We start from the raw sequence: 17879 nt of genomic DNA on the forward strand, positions 1-17879 counted from the left end.
TCCCGGATAAATAAATAAGGTGACCCCCCCATTACTCATCGGGGGGTGTCCTGTGTCTTGCCCTTTTTTTCTTTAAAAAAGTGCAAAACCCCAGACAAGTAGAGACACTCATTGTGCAAGGAAAGAAAGAAGATGCACACGAAAGAGATTAATTGCATGCTTTCCCCCCCTCCAAGAAAAAAAAGGGGGGCCCAGACAGACAAGTTTTGCCTCTTGCTCCAAAGCAAACAAGTGCAAGCAAGCAAGTTGGGCCCGGAGTTGACTCTTATTGACAAGCCTGCGATTGGCTGGCCAAGCTGGTGACCGAGATGCTTTTGTGCACATTCAGTTGGATGGAGGTTGCCCGCTGAACGGTGTTAGCATTCTGGTTGCCATAACAACCAGCCTCTCCATTCCCCGGCTGGGGGGAGCTTCGCAACTGGATCCCGAAGGATTTTGATGCAACCAGAGCCGTGGCCTGGCTGAATTTTGACTCTGCTGGGCCCCGACAACCTGTTTCTCCCCTCAAAGATTCCTGCCAGGCTCAGAAGTGTGGGGGGGTCCCCCTTGTCTGCCCCCCCAGTTCTTGGCAGGCCCCCTCCTCTCCCGAGTGGTACATCCCTCGGGTTGGGACCCAGAAGCATCTTTCTGGCTGGCATAGGAAACACCTGGAGAGCAGCAGCGGATGGCTGCCGTGGCTGCCCCCACCGGGGCCAAGAATGCCCCTGCCAAGGTGGGCCTACCTCGCCGGCGCAGTGTCAGCCAGATCTGCCCACCGCCTCGGCGCCCCATGACCCTGGCGGAGCTGCACCCCGGCTGTGAGAATGAACGGCTTGGGGTGGCCAGAGAAAGCATGCTGCAGAACCACCTCATCGCCAAGGTGAGAAGGGAGGGAGGGAAGAAGGAAGGAGATGGGAATGTGAGGGAGGAGAGAAGGAAGGAAGGAAGGAAGGAAGGAAGGAAGGAAGGAAGAAAGGAAGGAAGGAAGGAAGGAAGGAAGGAAGGAAGGAAGGAAGGAAGGAAGGAGATGGGAATGTGAGGGAGGGAGGGAGGGAGGGAGGGAGGAAGGAAGGAAGGAAGGAAGGAAGGAGGGAGGGAGGAAGATGGGAATGTGAGGGAGGAGGGAAGGAAGGAAGGAAGGAAGGAAGGAAGGAAGGAGATGGGAATGTGAGGGAGGGAGGGAGGAAGGAAGGAAGGAAGGAAGGAAGGAAGGAGGGAGGGAGGGAGGAAGATGGGAATGTGAGGGAGGAGGGAAGGAAGGAAGGAAGGAAGGAAGGAAGGAAGGAAGGAAGGAGGGAGGGAGGGAGGAAGATGGGAATGTGAGGGAGGAGAGAAGGAAGGAAGGAAGGAAGGAAGGAAGGAAGGAAGGAAGGAAGGAGATGGGAATGTGAGGGAGGGAGGGAGGGAGGAAGGAAGGAAGGAAGGAAGGAAGGAAGGAAGGAAGGAGGGAGGGAGGAAGATGGGAATGTGAGGGAGGAGGGAAGGAAGGAAGGAAGGAAGGAAGGAAGGAAGGAAGGAAGGAAGGAAGGAAGGAAGGAAGACAAGGGTGGAGGAAGGAAGGAAGGAAGACAAGGGTGGAGGAAGGAAGGAAGGAAGGAAGGAAGGAAGGAAGGAAGACGGAGCATTAGAAAAAAGAAGGAAGGAGGGAGTCATGGGACGATGTAAACGGGAAGGAAGGAAGGAAGTAAAGCATGTGAGGGAGGGACGAAGTAAAGGAGGGAAAGGAAAAGAGGGAAGGTGAGGGAGGGAAGGAAGGAAGGTGAATTAGAAAGGAAAGGGAGAGGAGAGGAAGGGAAGGGGAAAGAAAGGAAAAAGATGGTGGATCTCTGGATGCTGCCACGTCCCGTGACGTCTGAGGCCAATGCCATTTGGAACTGAAAGCCCATCGACTCGAAACTACACATTCTCCCAGGTTGTCCTCATTATGTGTGTTTTTTTTTTAAGACACGTGCCCTATGCGCTGTAAAGCAGAGCTGGGGTGGGGTGGGAAACAGAGGCCTTCCAATCAGAGGGGTCTCTGCCCTCCCATGCCCTCTAGCCAGCACCGAGGATGATGGGAGGGGTAGTCCCAAGCCTCAACCGGAACAAATCAATCCATCAACACTTGCAACCTCCCCACAGCTAAGAAAAAGTTGCAAGGAACTGGCAGGGCTTTTGGGCACCAGGTAAAATCCGAATTTTGAACGGTGGGAAAAGGAATGGGTTACCTTGTTTGAACACCAGAGGGCAGCACGGAAGGCTTACAATCTCTTGCCTAATGCTGGGAACCGCTGAATCCCAACTCTTTCCGGGGCTGTTAGAACTACAACTCCCAGAATTCCCAGTGGGATGCTCATGGGGACTTCTGGGAACTGTGCTCCCCACGCCTTTGGAAGGCCGAAGAGGGGGGGGGGGAAACGTATCTTGAAACAGAGAAGGGAAGGTGTGGGTTGTTGTTTTTTTCCGGTTGTGCCAACTTCTGTAGCAATTCTCTTTTACTGAATACTTCGTACTGAAGAATGTCAGTCAATAGCAGTCAAAAGGAGTACAGACTTCAGAAAGAGAAAAGAGTAATGAAAAAGGCTGACGGTTTTTTTTTAAAAAAAGGAAAAAGAAGGAAAAAAAGTATAAAGAAGTGACTTTCGATCTTTAGAGCAGTTACACACAAAATTTTTTTATCATCTCTCCCTCTTTAAGATGGCACCGTAATTCTTCCCATATTTTACCTTGCTAATCATCAAAACTATTATATACGCATAATTGCGTGATGCACATACAGTGGCAGGAATCAGACTGTACAGGTAGTCCCAAATTTCTGTTGTTAAGTGGGTTTTACGACCCCATTTTACGACCTTTTTTTGCCACCGCTTTTGAGCGAATCCCCGCAGTTGTTTAAGTCAGGATCCCGGTTTGTTAAATGAATCTGGGCTTTCCCTACTTGTCAGAAGGTCGCAAAAACGGATGACGTGACACACACACACACACACACACACACACACACACACACACACACACACACGGGACGCTGCAACCGTCATAAATACGAGTCAGTTGCTGACCCAATGGGAATTTCTCCCTGGAAAAATGTCAAGTCTAGAGTGGGGAGAAAAAAAATATCTCATTTGAGAATCCTTAAATACATAACAGTAGACTGGGTTGCGCACCTTTCTCTTCCGGCCACAAGAGGGCGCTCTCTCCCCACTTTTCTTTTTCAAACCGTTTTTTTTACTGGGGAATCTTAATTTATTTATTTATTTTTATTTTATTTATTTTTATTACATTTATATCCCGCCCTTCTCCGAAGACTCAGGGCGGCTTACAAGCTTATTTATTTTATTTCATTTGTAGTTGCTTCAGACGGGAGGGGGAAACTTTTTTGGGAGGTGAGAACAGCCCCCCCCCTTTGGCTTTTGGCTCCCCTTCTAAAAAGAGAATTGACCCAAGAGAAAAGGCTATAGGAAGGATGTTCGCCTTGTGTTCAATAATCTCATTTGCTCCTGAGAAATTATAATGTTAAGATATCATATTGCACCAACCGGAGTCTTCGGGGGGGGGGGGACAATCTTCTAAATATTTCTCGGGGTGGGGGGCAAGGTAGCTAAAAGTGAAGACTTCCTAAAATCAAGCTATTATGTGGACACATCCCTATCCAGCTGGTTCAGGGATAATATATACTGTTCCATGACTGTATTCAGTCTGAGGATTTGGAATGGAGGGTGGGGGGCAGAATAGTAGAAAAACAAGGTTGAAAAGGGGGGGCTTGGATGGGAAAAAAAGTTTTAAGAATTATTTTGGACTTCCTGGTCTAGTGTATAGTTTTGGAATTGGTTATATTTGAATCTTTCTTTCTTTCTTTCTTTCTTTCTTTCTTTCTTTCTTTCTTTCTTTCTTTCTTTCTTTTTCTTTCTTCTTTCTTTCTTTCTTTCTTTCTTTCTTTCTTTCTTTCTTTTTCTTTCTTCTCTCTCTCTCTCTCTCTCTCTCTCTCTCTCTCTCTCTCTCTCTCTCTCTCTCTCTCTCTCTCTCTTTCCTTCTTTCATTCCCTTTTTGTCTCTAATCTCATCTCCCCTCTTCCTTCCTCTCTTCCTCCCTTCCTTTATTCCAACCCTCCTTCCTTCCTTCTTTTTGCCATCATTCCCCCAAGAGTCACTTTTTAATTTGCTCTTTTGCTTAACCCACAATATTTCGTTTCCATTCACCAAACAAAAAACATGGGGGGGCGCCAAGCGGGATCGCTGATATCATGAATTATTCCCAGCATGAAGATTTGTGCCCGCACGGCACCCACGCAGAGATTTCAGAATTTGGAGAAGGGTAACATTTTGACAGATAGCAAGGTTTTTGAGGACGGGTTGGCTTCCAAATCCAATTTAAATCAATTCCTCTACACACAGACACACACCGTTATTAGAGACAATAAAGTTATATTGTGTCATACAGAAAATTCCATTTCAGATCAGCCGGTAAAAAAATTAATAGTTATTATGGACAGCCGCTGTATCCACAAAATTGGGATAGATGACACGAGAGTCCGGTACAAAAATTGATTCCTGCTTTCCTATGATTTAAACAATTGTTGTGTTTGTGTTGCACAAAAAGGGTGATAAATCAGCAGCTTTGTGCAAAGGTTGTGAAATCTGCGGGTGGTGACACTCTTTATACTCAAAAAAATCTCCAGAAACTCTTAACTGGGTTTGTGCAACACCTTTAAAATCCTAAACATGGGAGTCGTAAAACTTGATTGCTCTCTTCCCATAATATGCCACGCTAAAGCATAAGATTCTGGGGTTCCTATGTCACCCCCACATGCAAAAATGAACGCTGTACTCACAAGGTCTCCTTAAGCTGTCTCAGTTCCAACGTAGCCCATCTTAGCTTCTTCAGCACATCTGGATTTGAAGAGCGCCTCACTCTACCAAAAGGGAAAATAAAATAAATAAATAAATATAGAACATAGAACACAGTCACAGAACATAGTATCATTGGGCTGCAAAGGGACCTTGGGGGTCATCTAGTCCAACCCCCTGCTCAAGCAGTAGACCTTACGCTATTCTGGACAAATGGCTGTCCAGTCTCTTCTTAAAAGTCTCCAGTGATGGAGCACTCACAACCTCTGGTGGCAAGCTGTTCCACTGGTTAATTGTCCTCACTGTTAGGAGGTTTCTCCTTAATTTCTGGATGTTTCTCTCCTTGATAAGATTCCGTATGTCGCTTCTTGTCCTGCCTTCAGGAGCTTTGGAGAATAGCTTGACACACACACACCCTCTTCTTTGTGGCAGCCCCTCAAATACTGGAAGACTGCTATCATGTCACCCCTGCTCCTTCTTTTGACTAGACTAGACACATCTAATTCCACCAATCGTTCTAGCTGTTCCACTGGTTAATTGTTCTCCGTCAGGAGATTTCACCTTACTTCTAGGTTGCTTCTCTCTGATAACTTTCCATCCGTTACTTCTACTCCTTCTCTCAGGGGCCTGGCTGAGGAATTCTGGGAGTTGAAGTCCACAAGTCATCAAAGGGCCAAGTTTGAAGACCACCACGCCCCTGGCTAAATATAAGTAACTTGATTGTTCATGGTACAGTTAAGCCTCCAGTCTCCTAATAATCTGTTAATCTCCTATGCGCTTTCCAGAGTCTGAGTATCTTCTCTGCACCAGGGTGACCCAAACTGGATGCCGTACTCCAAGTGTGGCCTCATTAGTGCAGCGTAAAGTCGTAGTATCACTTCTCCTGACCTGGATGCTTTCCCTCTGTTGATGCAGCCCAGGACTGCACTGGCCCTTCCTTTTTTGGCAGCTGCAAAAAACTGTGGTCGTAAGTCGAGAACCAGCTGTGATTGTGAGAGGGATCTAGGAGTCCTAGTAGTGGACAACCACCACTTAACCGGGCCGGCTCCTATTTATGCAGTTGTCTACTAGGTCTCCTAGATCCCCCTCACAACCGCAGGTCGTCCTCCACATAACTCCCGGATTGAGCCCCAAACGTCGGTCATTAAGCGAAGATTCGCTAAGCGAGTTCCCCGGCAAGGATAAGTTTCTTCACCCGCTTGTTAAGTGGAGCTGGCTTCCCCCATTGACTTTGCTTGGGCTTGCGGGGCGCTCTTGTCTCCTCCCCGCCCCCCCCCCCCAAAAAAGGCTAAAACCTGGAGGGAAAACAAAAGAGGGAGAGGGAGGGAGGGGAGGGAAGGATGAACGGGAGAAAAAAAGGATAGACGAAGGTCCATCTCTGGGAATCAGAGATCATCGGAGCGGATGAACCCGACGGATAAAATAAGTTATTATCAGATTAGCCTTTGGCCCATGAAAAGAACAGCCCGTATTCTCGTTAGTTAGCATTTAGATAAGGTTGGAGCCCGGGCATCAATAGGCATCAAAGCTGAAATCCTTTGTCAAAGGATTAATTTCTTTAAGCAACACGGGCCATCCCGCCTCTCTTTCTCATTAGTCGCTCTTGTCATTCTCCATGTTAGATTGGAGATTATACCATTTAGGCTTTCGCCTACCAAGAGAGAGAGAGAGAGAGAGAGAGGATTGAAGGCCACATTCTTCACCCAGTCAATACCAGAACGTCTCCCAGCCTAATTCTGCTTCATTTAAACTTCATCAACTTTTGCAATCAAGTGGAAAGATCTCAAAATAGGTTTCTCCCCCCCCCCCGGGCTTTTTCCTTTTGTGAGTTAATTTATTCCGGGTTGGTTTTTTTGTTTTGCTTTTTTTCTTTCTCTTCCCCCCCTCCCTCCTCATTCCCCCCCCCTTTGCTCCTTCTTCTTCTTCTTCTTCTTCTTCTTCTTCTTCTTCTTCTTCTTCTTCTTCTTCTTCTTCTTCTTCTTCTTCTTCTTCTTCTTCTTCTTCTTCTTCTTCTTCTTTCGCCGCGATCTGAAAACATACTTGTTCGAGCAAGCCGGCCTGGCCTGAGGGGGGATTGGTGGGGTTTTTTACTATTTTTATTGGGGGTTTTTTTTATTATGTATTACTGTATTTTTAATTGGGCATGTATTTAATTATCTTTTATCTTTTGTAAATCTCTGTGTTTTATTCTTGCCCTGTACACCGCCCTGAGTACTTCGGGAGAAGGGCGGTATAGAAATATTAATAAATTAAATTAAATTAAATTCTTCTTCTTCTTCTTCTTCTTCTTCTTCTTCTTCTTCTTCTTCTTCTTCTTCTTCTTCTTCTTCTTCTTCTTCTTCCTCCTCTTCTTCTTCTTCTTCTTCTCCTTCTCCTTCTCCTTCTTCTTCTCTCCTCTCTTTTCCTTTCCTTTCCTTCGCTCCCTCCTGATTATCTTTCTAATTCGTTCCCCCCCCCTTTTCACTCTCTCTTTCCCCCCTGATGTCGGAAAATGAGATTACAGTATTTAAATGACTATGATAATCAATGTGGGGACCTGGAGCTGGGATTGAGGTTAATTTTTCTTAGCAGAACAAAGAAGCGTGATTCCGGTGGGAAACGCAAAGCGCAATTTGTATTTGGGAAATCTTTGGCTGGCTGCTAACTAGACGGTCGAGAACTTGTGGGTTGCCTGTGCATGCGTATGTGTGTGTGTGTGTGTGTGTGTATGCGTTTGTGCGTTTTCTGTTCAGCCGGACAGACCTCCTGGGAGAGCAGAGATGTAATTTGGAGCTGATAAACAGCTAACGTTCTTCAATCGGCAATTTTAATAGGAAAAGGAGTCACACCCAGTAATAAATTGATGATGAGGGTGGCGTAGGCCTGGTTTGCCGTATAGGTCATCCTCGACTTATGACGGCGACTGAGCCTGAAGTTTCCGTTGCTAAGCAAGACAGACGTTGACGTGAGTTGTGCTCCATTTTATGACCTTCCTTTGCCACGGCTGTTAAGTCAATCGCTGCAGTTGATAAGGTGGACACCTTTGCTAAGTGATATGCCAATATTTTTTTGTTGCTGACTTCAGTTGCCAAGCGTCTGGTATTTTTTTTGGATCACATGATCACGAGGACGCTGCAGCGGTTGTAAGTGTGAGAAACGGTCGCCAGTGGCTTTTCTCAGGGCCGTTGAAACTTTGAAAGGTGACTAAACGAACGGGGGGTAAGTAGCGAATTCCCTGTACGTCGCTTTGTAAAAGTGAAAAGTTGAGGCTGTGAGTTATCTTATTCTACCGCGCTAAAAAGACCCGGAAGTCAATGCTTTCCCTTGCCCCCTTTTTACTTCAAACCCATTTTCCTCCCGTACTTTACATTTTTCTTTGCATTTTATATTTTGATCAACTAATTAAAAATAATAATAATAATAATAATAAATCGGAACCTGGAGAAGGATTGCATCCTCTGACCCATTTTATTCAAATTTGCATCAACCCGCCGGAGTTGGGGGAATCCATCATTTTCATAAATTAAATCAACTAAATAATGCTGTAATGCTCCAGAGGATTATTGGAGAATTATTTCATTCCTTTGTCCATTAGAAAATCACACTTCAGTAACAGCTTTCAAAGTTTTTTCCAGAGCCCATCCTGGAAAGAGTGGGGTTTTTCGGGGGTTTTTTTCCTGAGCCAGGACATAAGCCACGGCTGGCAAATGCACACAAAACTCCAATCCACGCACAGGGGGATGCGTGTTACAGCTTGATTGTGTGAACTCGACTTCTGTGTTGGAAATTCGATCTTTATCAAATGCATCAGGAATTAGAATAACCCAGTTGGAGGGGACCTTATAGGTCATCTAGTCCAACCCCCCGCCCAAGCAGGAGACACCACCACCCCGTCCTACACCATTACTGAGAGATGGCAGCCCTGTCTCTTCTTGGAAGCTTCCACTGATGAAGCTCCCACAACTTCTGAAGGCAAGCTGCTGTTCCGTTGGTTGATTGTTCTCACGGTCAGGAAATTTCTCCTGATTTCCAGGTTGAATCTCTCCTTGATCAGTTTCCATCCGTTGTTCCTTGTCCGGCCTTCAGATGCTTTGGAAAATCGGTTGACCCCCGGTCTTCTTTGTGGTAGCCCCTCAAATATTGGAAGACTGCTGTCATGTCTCTCCTGGTCCTTCTCTTCCCTAACTAACACTAACTCTTCAGTCCTAACTAAAAAACATGTATTGGTCTTAAAAGTGACATAATGTGAATTCGTTTGTCTTGACTGACTTTTGCACAATATCTGAAAGCCATACATTCTGAATTTCATTGCAAAAGAAGATGGGAAACTGTAAAAAAGGGAAGGAAGGAAGGAAGGAAGGAAGGAAGGAAGGAAGGAAGGAAGGAAGGAAGGAAGGAGGGAGGGAGGGAGGGAGGGAGGGAAGGAAGGAAGGAAGGAAGGAAGGAAGGAAGGAAGGAAAGAAGGAAGGAAGGAAGGAAGGAAGGAAGGAAGGAAGGAAGGAAGGAAGAAAGAAAGAAAGAAAGAAAGAAAGAAAGAAAGAAAGAAAGAGGGAGGGAGGGATGGAGGAAGGAAGGAAGGAAGGAAGGAAGGAAGGAAGGAAGGAAGGAAGGAAGGAAGGAAAAAAGAAAGAGAGACAAAGAAGGAAGGAAGGAAGAAGGAAGGAAAGAAAGAAAGAAAGAAAGAAAGAAAGAGGAAGGGAGGGAGGAAAGAAAGAAAGAAAGAAAGAAAGAAAGAAAGAAAGAAAGAAAGAAAGAAAGAAAGTAAAGGAGGGAGGAGAAGGAGAAGAAAGGATCATCTACTTTAAATTTACGCTTTAACGGTTGCATTTAAAAATTCAGCACCTCGGGGACAACAGGGATGGAAAAATGGGACGTTTTCTCCTTTTTACGGAATTTTTTTTTAACAGCTGGAGGCAGGGGAGAAAGAATCCTGTTTTAGGGACCCCAATTTAGCTCTCCTAATTGAGATAGCAAGAGAGCATCCGAAGCTCCCCGGAGAATGGTCTCCATTAGGAAGAAGAAGAGAAAAAAAAAAGAGAGAGAGAGAGAGAGAGAGAGAGAGAGAAAAGGCGCCAGCCTGACTTGTGTCAAGGAAGCCTTGGTGTTAAGAATTGTTTGTTTTATTGCCGCAGCCGCCTGGTTAATCATGTTCTTTAGTGGCAGCCTTGCTTTCGGCTAATATTGACTCGCCCGGAGAGAAATTAAAACACCATTAAGAGAGTTGTACAGTGGCTCCTTTTCCAACCAACGTCCTACTTAATTGGTTTTGTCAGATATCACTTAACTCCCAGGAAGCAAGTGAGGAGGGGGACAACGGCAGAAGACAAGGCAATCAGCCTTGGGGGTGGTGGGGGGAAATGTCATACACCCTCCTTCCCTCCCCCCCCTCCCAAAATTAAATGAACAAGGCAAGAAAACAGATCTTTTTCAGAGTTGGGAAACAGGGCCGCAGCGCCTTTAAGAAGGAAAAAAAAAGAATTAAAGAAGAGGAAATTAATAGCCAAGTGGGTTGAATCACCCCAGAAATCAAATCAGCATATGGCTACATTAAGAGGTGGGGGGGAAGGGTGTGTGTGTGTGTTGTAACCGATTAATTATATTTTATGTAAACAGCTGCTCTCTTTAATGGCAAGACTTTTTTTTTTTACTGTTTTCTGGGGCCGGTAGGTGACTTTCTCTCCCTCCCCCCCCAGGGCTCTTTCCAAAATTTGAGGGAGGGGGTGACTAAGAGGAGCAAGTGAGAAGGAGCAAGGTCCCCCAGCCCATTAATTGCCACCGGCTTCCCCTTCCATGCCCTGACATCCAGCTGTTCCAGCTGCTTTTCTCGCCAATGGAGACCGCTAGCGGAAAAAGCAGCGCTGAAATACGACACAGGGGCCCTGTCAGGCTTACTCTGGCCTCAGCCCCCGTCACCGGTGTGCAGCCAGACCTCAAACACAAACACACACACACACACACACACACACACGCACACACGCACACAGCCCAGCCTCAAATCCTATCTGTAACCTGTCGCCGAAGCCCCCTGCTGCTCCAAAAAGGGGCCCAGGCTGTTAGTAGCTGCAATGTATATCTCCTAACACTAAGTATCCTTTTTCCTGGGGGTGCATTAGGATGATTGATCCCCCCCATTTCTGCAGGAAACTCATAGATCAAAGCGAGAGAGCGAAGGGAGGCTAAAGGGAGGCGGTGGAAGTAGGAGAAGCACGGCCGGTCGGCTTTCAAATGGAGCTGGCAACCGGGATTTTTATTCTGAAGGGGGAAGAGAGAAAGGAAGGGGTAAAATACAGGGAGGGGGTCCTCGTCTTACAGCCACCGCTGGGCCCAGAACCTCCGTTGCGAAGCGAGACCTCGGTCCAGTCAGCTTTGCCCCCATTTTGACCACTTTTCCGGGAAAGGTCGGGAAAGGTGGTTAAAAAGGGGGGAAATCACGTGACCCCGGGAGGCTGCGACCGTCGTAAATAGGAGCCAGTTGCCGAGCATCCGAATCTGGATCCCGTGATCCTGGGTCGTAAATGGGACCGATGTGAGTAAGTCCCCTTTTTTTTCCAAGTGCCGTTGTGACTCCGAACAGTCACTAAACGAATGGTCGTAAGACAGACACACGCACACACACACACACACACACACCCTAATTCACAGGAGTGTAAGAAGGGGAGGGTATGTCCACACAATCAGACTTGCAAGATGCGGTTTCTTAGAGCCCACCTCAATAAAAGTAATTTTAGCCTTCCTGCGGAATTAAATTTCTCCTCCTCCTCCTCCTCCTCCTCCTCCTCCTCCTCCTCCTCCTCCTCCTTCTCCCCCTTCTCCTCCTTCTCTGCACTTACGACCAATTCCTTCCAGCCAACATTTTGTCGTATTACGTGAACCCAGAAATTCAGACTTCCGGTCTGGTGTTCGGTAGTTCGAAAGCAAGCGTCGGATCCCACCAAGCGAGACAGACACGCGTGCACGTCCATTAGGGAGGCAAAACTTTTTTAAAAAAAGAGGGGGTGGGGGTGGGGAGATAAATATCTCTTCACCTTCCATTTTTCCTGCCTTATTTTAGTTTTCTGGTGTTAGCCAGGCTTACCAGACACATGCTACCAATTAACTGCTTCTCTTAATTTAAATGCTTCATAAATTATCTCTTGCGCCTGGCGGATTATCACTTCATAATGTGAGTTAGCATTTAAATAAACAGCCGCGATGTTGGAAATTAAGAAGGTTTTACAGTCTGAGATCCTGGCCTAATGAAGGGGAATACTCAGCCAGATGAACGAGTCTTCGCGGAGGGGGAGATTTCTCCATCCTTCCAGGAAATGGGGCTCTCTGGCGCATTTAGCAAAGGGACATGGAAATGCAAGAAGGGGGAGACTGGTCCCCAAAAAGAAACGAGAATGTTCTGGAAAGCCAGATCCCTCCCGAGCTAACCAACTTGGAAGGCCATCTGGGATGGAAGAAGGTCTGTCTAATGGGGGGGGGGGGTGAGCTAGTTAGCTTTTATAATTATCGTTTGAACCAAAGGAGAAACTTCCCGACAGTTAGAACAACTAACCAGTGGAACAACCTGCCTCCAGAAGCGGTGTTTTTAAGAAGTTTTTAAGAAGAGACTGGCCAGCCATTGGTCTGAAATGGTATAGGGTTTCCTGCCTCAGCAGGGGGTTGGACTAGATGACCTCCAAGGTCCCTTCCAACTTATTATTATTATTAATAAACAAGAACTAGGAAAAGCTACCTAAACCCTGCAGCCTTTGAAAGAAAGACACGGACGTAGTATCCCTACTCCGGCATCAAGATCACGTCAAGTGTTAGTACTGCTTTAAGACTCCGTAGTAAGACCACGCTAGGAACACTTGAGTCTGGATCTGGTCAGCACGATACCAAAAAAAAAAAAAAGATGCTGGACTCTAGAAAGAGAAGAGCAACAGAGACGATGCGGGGACTGGAGGATAAAACAAATGAAGCATGGTTGCAGGAACTGGGTATGTCTAGTCTCGTGAATCAAATCCTTTGGCCACCTGATGAGAAGGAAGGACTCCCTGGAAAAGAGCCTAATGCTGGGAAAGGTGGAGGGCAAGAGAAGAAGGGGACGACAGAGAATGAGGTGGCTGTTATGGAGTCACAGAAGCAGTAGACGTGAGCCTAAATGGACTCCAGAAGATGGTAGAGGACAGGAAGGCCTGGAGGAATGTTGTCCATGGGTTCGTGATGGGTCAGACCCGACTTCGCAGCTAACAACAACAACAAAGTCTCGTGAAGAAAATGAGAGAGTAACAAGAGTTGGAAGGGACCTTGGAGGTCTTCTAGTCCAACCCCCTGCTCAAGCAGGAAAGCCCATACTAGTTGAGAGAGGTGGTTGTCCAGTCTCTTCTTAGAAAACACCCGGGAGGGGTGACACGATAGCACTATTCTAATATTTGAAGGGCCGTCACAGAGAAGACGGGAGGCAACCCATGCTCCAAAGGACAAGGATGGAAACCCATCAAGGAGAGAAGCAACCTAGAACTAAGGAGAAAGTTTCTCCCCCCTGGAAGTGGTGGGTGCTCCATCACTGGACATTCTCAAGAAGAGACTGGACATCCATTTGCCTGCAATGGTAGAGGTTCTCCTGCTTGAGCAGGGGGCTGGACTAGAAGACCTCCAAGGTCCCTTCCAACTCCGCTATTCTACATTTTATGGGCCCTATTTAACAGCCAACGGGATGGCTGGCTTTTATCTCACCTGTCTCCTTCTTGGCTCACCTTGCACAAAGCCGTGCTGTTGTCAGGAGCGACAAAGCTGAAGCCACCTTGAGCTTCTGAAAGGATGATGAGCAAGAGGCTAAAACATATAGGAGGCTAAAACATACAGGGAACGGTTGCTGGAATTGGGTATGTGTAGTTTAACGAAGAGAAGGGCGAGGGGTGACATGATAGCAGTGTTCCAATATCTCAGGGGCTGCCCCAAAGAAGAGGCAGTCAAGCTATTCTCCAAAGCACCTGAAAGCAGGACAAGAAGCAACGGATGGAAACTAGTCAAGGAGAGAAGCAACCTGGAACTAAGGAGAAACTTCCTGACAGTCAGAACAACTAACCAGTGGAACAACCTGCCTCCAGAAGCGGTGAATGCTCCAACACTGGAAGTTTTTAAGAAGAGACTGGACAGCCATTTGTCTGAAATGGTATAGGGTTTCCTGCCTTAGCAGGGGGTTGGACTAGATGACCTCCAAGGTCCCTTCAAACTTCTTCTTCTTCTTCTTCTTCTTCTTCTTCTTCTTCTTCTTCTTCTTCTTCTTCTTCTTCTTCTTCTTCTTCTTCTTCTTCTTCTTCTTATTATTATTATTATTATAAGATGATGATGAACGAGAAGAAGACTTTTTTTTTTAAAGTCCCAGCCGTGAAGTGCCAAGTTCCGCGGGTGGGGGGGAAGGGTGTTTGTGTTGTGGTTTGAAGTGGCAAGGTACATTTCTACCAATTTCTTTTCTTTCTTTTTTTTCCCCTCCTTCTCCAACGGATTTGGGTGTTTTTTTTTTTGTTGTTTTTTTTAATCAGGTTGCGTAGGGTGTATCTTCTGTTGTTGTAAAAGGATTGCAAGCCAAACGCATTTTAAGCTGCATTTTAAGAAACCGGCATGTCAGCTCAAAATTATTTAAAGCTTCTTAAATAGGATTATATTTGATTTCCTGTGAGAATCGGGGTGTGTGGGGGGGGAATACAATGCGGTGGAGACGGTGACTCCTTCCCAGAGTTATGAAGGTAGCAAACTATGCTATCCAGGATCCAAAAAAAAACTTGGGGAAAGATCCATGAACCGGGCCAAAAGGAACGTTTTGATTTTCAGAAGATCAGCCCTTTTCTTTCTTTGCAAGCAGGTGGCCTTGTGCCTCAACTAGTCGAGAAAAAAAAGAAAGCTTGCTCGCGTACGTAGAGATGGTTGAGTCGTGGGGTCCCTGTTGTTTTCTGAGTTTGGGGTTGTTGTTTTTTCTTGCAGACGTTTCATTACCAAACTAGGTAACGTGATCATTGCTGGAGGGTTGCAGGATTTGCTCTGTTTATATACAGTCCAAAATTGTCGTCGTTGTTGGCATTGTCCTCCTTCTCCTGGTTGAAAGCAACCAAGAAAGCACCAAGGAACTCATTCTCCTCCTCCTCTTCCTCCTCCTCCTCCTCCTCCTCCTCCTCCTCCTCTCTACAAACCCCACTCTCTTCTAGCACTGATGACGTTACCTAGTCGGTTCATGAAACGTCCACAAGAAAACCACCAAACATAAGAGAGTACCCAGGACCCCACAGTTCAACCCTGAGCAACAACTATTCTCTTCTATCGGCCCAAGGAATGGCTGTGAATGAGGCACCTCCCCAAATGACTGTCAATCAATCCTTGTTGACAAGGGGGAAGGCATCCATCTGTGCCATTTTCCAGGGAATAACATGATCTGGGAAACTTCGACGTTTCAGCCACCAACTAGGAACAACCCAACCGTTTTTTCTGCTTCGGCTCCAAGGTAAGAATGGGAAAGAGGATGTTTCCCAACAAGCCTGTTAGAAAACTGACCCATAGTTGTTTTGCTACCTCTTTCCTACACACACACACACACACACACACACACACACACACACACACACAGTGAAGCACTTCAAAAAAAAGTGCTTGCTCCAAAATCCCCCCTGCTCATTTGCATTTAGATCTCTTTGGCGTTCTTCTCATCGGCAGACAAATCCTCACCAAGGCTGCTTAATTAGACCAAATTAAATTTCCACTCAGTAGCTTGTCATTCATTAGAAAACCCTGCTGTTCTTTTTTTTTCCTTTTTCTTCCCCTCTCTCTCTCTCTCTCTCTCTCTCTCTCTGCCACCCCCTTCAATAATCCCAGCCTGGATTCCCACCATCCCTTTTTCCAAAGCATCACTTCAAGCTTGGAGAGGCTGGCTGAGTATGGCTGAGGACCGGTTAGACGTCAGGCAAACTCTGGTTACCTTGACTTCCAGGAGCAGATAAAGTTGAGGATAAATGCAAGCGGTTTTCTCTGTTTTGTTTTGTTTTTCAAAGCCCTTTGGAATTCTTTTCTTTTTTTCTTTCTTTTCTTTCTTTCATCCATCTATATCTGTTATCTATCTATCTATCTATCTATCTATCTATCTATCTATCTATCTATCTATCTATCATTATCTATCTATCTATCTATCTATCTATCTATCTATCTATCTATCCTCTCACCATCTCTCTATCCTTACTATCTCTATCTCTCTTCATCTTTTTCTTTGTCTATCTATCTATCTATCTATCTATCTATCTATCTATCTATCTATCTATCTATCTGTCTGTCTGTCTGTCTGTCTGTCTGTCTGTCTGTCTATCTATCTATCTATCTATCTATCTATCATTATCAATCTATCTATCTATCCTCTCACCATCTCTCTATCCTTACTATCTATCTCTATCTCTCTTCATCTTTCTCTTTGTCTATCTATCTATCTATCTATCTATCTATCTATCTATCTATCTATCTATCTATCTATCTATCTATCTATCTATCTATCTATCTATCTATCTATCCATCCATCCATCTATCTATCTACCTACCTACCTACCTACCTACCTACCTACCTACCTACCTACCTATCTATCTATCTATCTATCTATCTATCTATCTATCTATCTATCTATCTATCTATCTACCCATCCATCCATCCATCCATCCATCCATCCATCTATCATCTTCTCCTCTCCCCCAAAGTCACCCAGATGGCTTTCATGGCTAAGGCAGGACTAGAACTCCCAGCCTCCTGGTGATTGACCCAATGTCACCCAGCCAGCTTTCGTGCCTAAGGCGGGACTAGAACTCACCATCTCCTGGTGATTGGCCCAAAGTCACCCAGCTGCCTTTCATGCCTAAGGCAGGACTAGAACTCACTGACTCCCACTCTCTGGCCTGGTGCCTCCGGCAGTAGACTAGACCATCGCCTTCTTCAAAGTAGACCTGTTTCAGCAAATGCAACTTTTGAAGAATTTCGGGACAGTAGATCGTTCAACGTTTGGCACGTTGGAAGTCAAATTGCTACCACGTCACCCCTGGTCCTTCTCTTCCCTAGACTTGACATGCCCAGGTCTTGCAACCGCCCTTCGTACGTTTTAACCTCCGGTCCCCTGGTCGTTTTTATTGCTCTTCTCTGCACCCTTTCCAGAGTCTCCGCATCTTTCTTCTACCTGGACAGAGTTCCTTTTAAGATCTCTCTCAATGCGCCGTCACTTCCTTGCAATTAGGCTACTCAAAGGACTCAGAAGCAAGCTGGCTTTCCTCTGTCAATTCCCCCCCCCAAAAAAATCCTGTCACCCCTTCTGCACAGACCCCCAAACCTGATCTATTGCAGAGGGGATGGGCGGCGTTCCTCTGTCCCCATAAGGCCCCAAACGCAGCCCACCCGTGACCCCCTCCTCCTCCTCCTCCCTCCCTCCCCGGTGTATTGTCACCAAGCGCCTTCTCCCCCCCCCCCCAAGGTAATCAAACATCAGGCTAAGTAGCAAATCAATCTCTCCATCTCTTAAGCCGCACAGCGAGATCATGTAAATGCAAATGAGAAGCTGGAGATCAAACTGTGGGTTGGGGGGGGCGGTGGGGGAGCTGTCAAAGAGGAGGGGGCAGTTATGTGTGTGTGTGGGGGAGCAGGAGATCCCTGCAAGTGCCCTGCTCCCCAGGACCCATAAGTCAAGGATAATCATTGTAATGGGAGGGCGGTGAGGGGTTTTAAGGCATGGAGGGGGTAGAGGGGGGGTAAACACGTCTCTGTTTTAAGTGAAACCCATATTTAAAAGCAGTAATACCTAGAAAGGTATTTCCAAGCCTTTCCAAGGATCCCAGCAAAATGAGCCGCAAAAGAGGAATGGAATGGGTAAAGTCCCACATTGTCCAAATCCTTAATTAAAAAAATGTATGCGTTCCTAGAAGTTTGTTTGTTTTTTTACTCACCCCCACCCCCAACCCCCAGGTATAGGGGATCCCCCAACTCACAGCCCTCCGTTTAGCGATTGTTCAAAGTTACGACGGCACTGAGGGGGGGGGGGAGAAATGGACCGTTTTTCACACTTAACGACCGTTGCAGCATCCCCGCGATCACGTGATTTACATTCGGAGGCT

General features: G+C 46.3%; 1 protein-coding gene across 1 annotated transcript in view; it reads left to right on the plus strand.

Moving 5' to 3' along the window:
* Positions 1 to 664: 664 nt before the first annotated feature.
* The window catches only part of CFAP77 (cilia and flagella associated protein 77), a gene marked incomplete at its 5' end in the record, with an annotated part of 38359 nt that continues 21144 nt past the window's right edge, over positions 665 to 17879 (plus strand). Inside the window, one exon of the mRNA XM_081339844.1 lies at positions 665 to 859. Within this exon, the coding sequence (XP_081195970.1) occupies positions 665 to 859 (195 nt within the window). The remainder of the gene's footprint in view (positions 860 to 17879) is intronic.

This window comes from Vipera berus (genome assembly GCF_964194415.1).
Source record: "Vipera berus genome assembly, chromosome: 15".
Lineage (NCBI taxonomy): Eukaryota > Metazoa > Chordata > Lepidosauria > Squamata > Viperidae > Vipera > Vipera berus.